The 4283-nt window shown below is 41.3% G+C and overlaps 1 protein-coding gene across 1 annotated transcript; it reads left to right on the forward strand.

Moving 5' to 3' along the window:
* Positions 1 to 450: 450 nt before the first annotated feature.
* On the forward strand, positions 451 to 1064 carry LOC147463591 (uncharacterized). The gene is made up of 2 exons (XM_086496869.1): positions 451 to 648; positions 759 to 1064. The coding sequence occupies exons 1-2, from the start codon at positions 451 to 453 to the stop codon at positions 1062 to 1064; spliced, it is 504 nt and encodes a 167-aa protein (XP_086352995.1).
* Positions 1065 to 4283: the final 3219 nt, after the last annotated feature.

The raw sequence follows: 4283 nt of genomic DNA on the forward strand, positions 1-4283 counted from the left end.
GGATTTAGTACACATAGATGTCTAGGGTCCGACAAAAACGACATCTATGGGTGGATGGAGGTACTATGTGAGCTTCATTGATGACCATACAAGGAAGGTATGGGTCTACTTCATGAAGCAGAAAAGTGAGGTATTTATGTACTTTTAGAATTTTCAAGGTTTTGGTTGAAAAACAAACTGGGAAACATGTAAAGTGCATGAGGTCAAATGGAGGGGGAGAATACTTCTTCAATGAGTTCAATGGATTTCTAAAAAGCATGGAATTCAGAGGCCGTTTTTATGCACATGTACTCCCCAACAAAATGGTTTTGCTAAGCAAAAGAACGTGCACATAGCAGAAGTTACTAGAGCATTGACAAATGAGAAGAACATGCTTCATTGCTATTGGAATGAGGTTGTTGCTATAGGTGTTTACATATGAACATGAACCCTAGAGCTACAATACCTAATATGACACTAGAAGAGAAGTTTTGTGGAGAAAAACCAGACGTATTAGATTTTAAATTGTTTGGATGTATTGCTTATGTGCATGTGCCAAATGAGCTGAGAAGTAAACTTGATCCAAAAGAAAAAAAATATGTGTTTAATGGATGTTCCCTTGAGCAGAAAGGGTATAAATATTACGATCCTATTACAATTAAAGTTAGGGTGAGCAAAGATATTCTCTTTGATGAAATGGCAAGTTGGTATGTGATATGAAGGATGATCTAGGGGCTGATGTAAGAGAAAATGTGGCATCAAAAAATACAAGTATGTAGTCAGAAGTTTTGAGTGGACTGCAAGGATCACGTATTGCAAGTTATTGTGAGAAGCCATGGAGTGGGAATTTTCATGATAGAACAAGCCCTACTCGCTTGTCAAACATATCAAGAAAAGGGAAGGAAAAATTTGATAGCCCTAAGCTACCAAATTTGAGTGTTGGTCATGATGATGGTGACAACAATGGTTCTGAGCAGAGTTTAGATGAGGAGTTTGGCATATCCTTTGTGAAGGCTTTAGGTGCAAGAAGAACTTATGACAATTATGTGGCTCCTCATTGTGTATATATGGCAAAGATTACATAGGAAGTGGAATATACTTGTTTTGAAGATGCTGTCAAGGATTAAAAATGGTGGGAAGCTATGGATGAGGAGATCAACACAAAAGCAACCTAAATGCAAATGTGAGCTAATGCACTTACTAATTTCTACTAATCACGTGTGCGTCTCATAGATGAGGGAAGTGGCTTGCAATGAACATGCCCAAAATCTATGAGAAGTCACAACATGATTGCATAGCTTATTGATACTAACACTTGATAGAAAGAGAGGGTTCAAGTGTGTAATTAAGAGGATGGAGAGAGTGACTAGAAAATGCTAATCATGCCAAATGGCTCTGATGCCACTTGAAAGGATTAGGGGGGTTAGCAAGACTAGCATTCATGTTAACATAATTGATAAGCACACTAATTACTCAATGAAAGATAGAGAGAGTGTGTGTAGAATCAAATAATAATTTGATTAGAAAATGAACTAACAACACTGGAAGTGTGTACAAATGAGTTGCTACTTAAATAGTAGCAGCATATGGCTAGGTGTAGCTCTCAAGGGTCACATAAGCATCTTTCCCAAAGGTCAGGCAACTCCCAAAAGAGTGGCTCCATAAAATTTGGAAAGGTAGAGTGCTTGGGATGGCTTTTGGACTCTTGTGCAACTCACCATGCCATTTGTGCTAGGCCATGTGCCCTCACATGCTCACAAGATGACTAGACTATTGATTGTACAAGAGGTCATGCCCATAGATTTTGAGAGGTCTGGGCCAAAGGCCATAATCCCAACAACAACAACATAATGACAAAATAATGACCCTCTATGTGTGTGTGTGTGTGTGTGTGTGTGTGAATACAAGATAAAATGAGGTGAAGAGAGCTTAGGATATATTCTTTAGGGTTACAAGGATGCAAACAAGAGTGACTAGGGTCAAGGATGCTTGTTGCTAAAGAAAAGCAATAAATATGTCCATTATCCATAGCATCCCTACATCCTATAGATTGGCCATCACTCTCAAATTGAGGTTCTCGTTGTTTCACGTCGGGTCACAAAAATATCGGGTTGAGAATGCTCTCACACCAAAAGAAGAAGGATACTTTAGGTGGGCCTTTGGCTGCATGAATTCAATAGAAGAATGTCACAATTTCCACAATTAAACTTGCATCATACCCTTCACTTTCACGGTTCAAATAAACTGGTTCATATTACAAATGAAGAAGCCTGTATTTCAACTTGCATCCATACTTGATAACCTTCGAGATCCTTGAACATTTCAAACATCGTTTGCTCCAATTTCCTTGATACCCTCTTCTTTGATTGCCTTATTTCTTGATTCGATTCTTCTCTCTTTGATTCCCTAAGTTGCAATTTTCATTCTCTGATTTTTCCCTACAACGGGTTTTCCCCCAATGAGTCCCCTTCTCAGGAAGTTACCTCGTTTGAGGATGTAGACTCTATATCTCCTTTGAATTCCCTTATTGAACCCTCAAGAGTTTGAGTTTCCCCTCTTCTAATTCCTTGCTTTCCTTGAATACAACTAGCTTGGAAGCCTCTTTTTCATAGCTCCATGGATGTCATCCAAAAGCAGCCTTCTTGGATTTTGCTTTTATAGACCTCCTTGCACTTCAATTGCACAAAATTCAATGTTGTTGGTGTCAAAAAGCTTCATCCAAGCACACATGTCCAACCCTTGTAGTGGCCAATGTGAGCTCAACAAGCTCCTCACGTTGCCCTCTTCACTTCTTCCATCTACATCACTCAATTCACATTGCTTATCCTCAATTTGATTGAAGGGCACCCAATTTAATGGCCAAAGCCCATAATATTGTGTGGCCATCAATTGGTCCCAAAGCCCAAATACCCAAAGGTTTAATATTTCCCAAAGGCCAAAAATATGCCCATAGCCCAGAAATTGGGCTTCATAATTTTGGTCCCACCCTCAAAGATCAAGTGCCCTTAACCTTGGGTTCCCTCTATTCGGGCTTCTATTGTAATTCCCACACATGAAATATTGATATTCATAATGCAAGCTGGCACACCAACAAAAAACACATGGAAGCATTGCCACCTCAATATCAAGAAGAATGTTGATCTACTACCAGAGCATATGCCCTATGATTGTGAAACCTCTTTGAGTCCTTCTTTATCCCCACTTTGTGTACTATCTCCATGACCAAAGCTTGTATTTTGGGGAAACCTTTATCCCTTTAAGCCAATCCAAGAAGAATTCTTTCTTTTCAATCTCCTCTCAATCGGTTTTCTTGAACTTCTAGCTAGCTCAAGGCTAAGCTAAGACACACCTTTCCCAAACATTGGGCTAGAATCTGCCATCTGCATTAAATCCTAGTGTTGGGTTTCAAGCCAATTGCATGTGGGAACACTCCCCTAGCATGCAGTGCACCTCCAATTTGCATGCAATTTTGCATGGCAAGTCTATGTAAAGTTTGTTGGGGTTAAGGCCTATGTGCCTTGACCGGTCGCCCAGGTCATGGGCGCCCGCCCACTGTTACCCTATACTTATAGTGAGTATATTGTATAGGGGGAGCTGCCACTTCATAGTCTCCCCACCCACATTGTGTGCGTGTCTCCTTCTCTCTCTCTCACTCTCCGTCTGTGGTGCTCCCCAATCCCCTTCAATTGGTATCAGAGCGTAGGTGCAGAGGGAGCGTGTGTGTGCACAGCCACGATGACAGCGGAGAGCCAGTTTCATTCCCGAAATCGCGTCCGCGCGCGCACTTTCAAGAGTGCAAACAGGGTTTCGACTTTGGCATCGGCAAATTCAGCTTTCCGAGAGCGTTTCCATTAGGTGTCTTGACATTTTACCCCCCTTTTGAAGCCATTCGAGCCATCAGAAACCTCATTCCAGCTACGGTTGAGGAGCTGCATTTTTCAGCCCTCTTTTGGCAGTTTATGCTGCGTTTTTGGTTCGAAACGGAGGTTTTTTGCATATCTTTCACACCCGGACTCGGATACCTGTGATCCAGGAGTCTACCTTGGGGTTTTGGCACGCTCTGGACGCGCTCATCATATCAGAATTTTAAAATTCTGAACACTGAATTTTTTGCAGCAGCAGTTGTTTATTGTGTGTCGAGGATTCCACACATGGTTTGCTCTCAGATGTGAGAGTGATATTTGCTGCAAGTTTCCTCACAGGTGGGAGGATACGATGTATGCCTTATGTGGTTTGATGCTCAGGGAGACTAATGTGATTGCATTTTGAGCTCGGCAATGTATGCCTCGAGCATGTTTTTTGGC

Source organism: Adiantum capillus-veneris, chromosome 2, assembly GCF_014529385.1.
Source record: "Adiantum capillus-veneris isolate H3 chromosome 2, ASM1452938v2, whole genome shotgun sequence".
Taxonomy (NCBI): Eukaryota; Viridiplantae; Streptophyta; class Polypodiopsida; order Polypodiales; family Pteridaceae; genus Adiantum; species Adiantum capillus-veneris.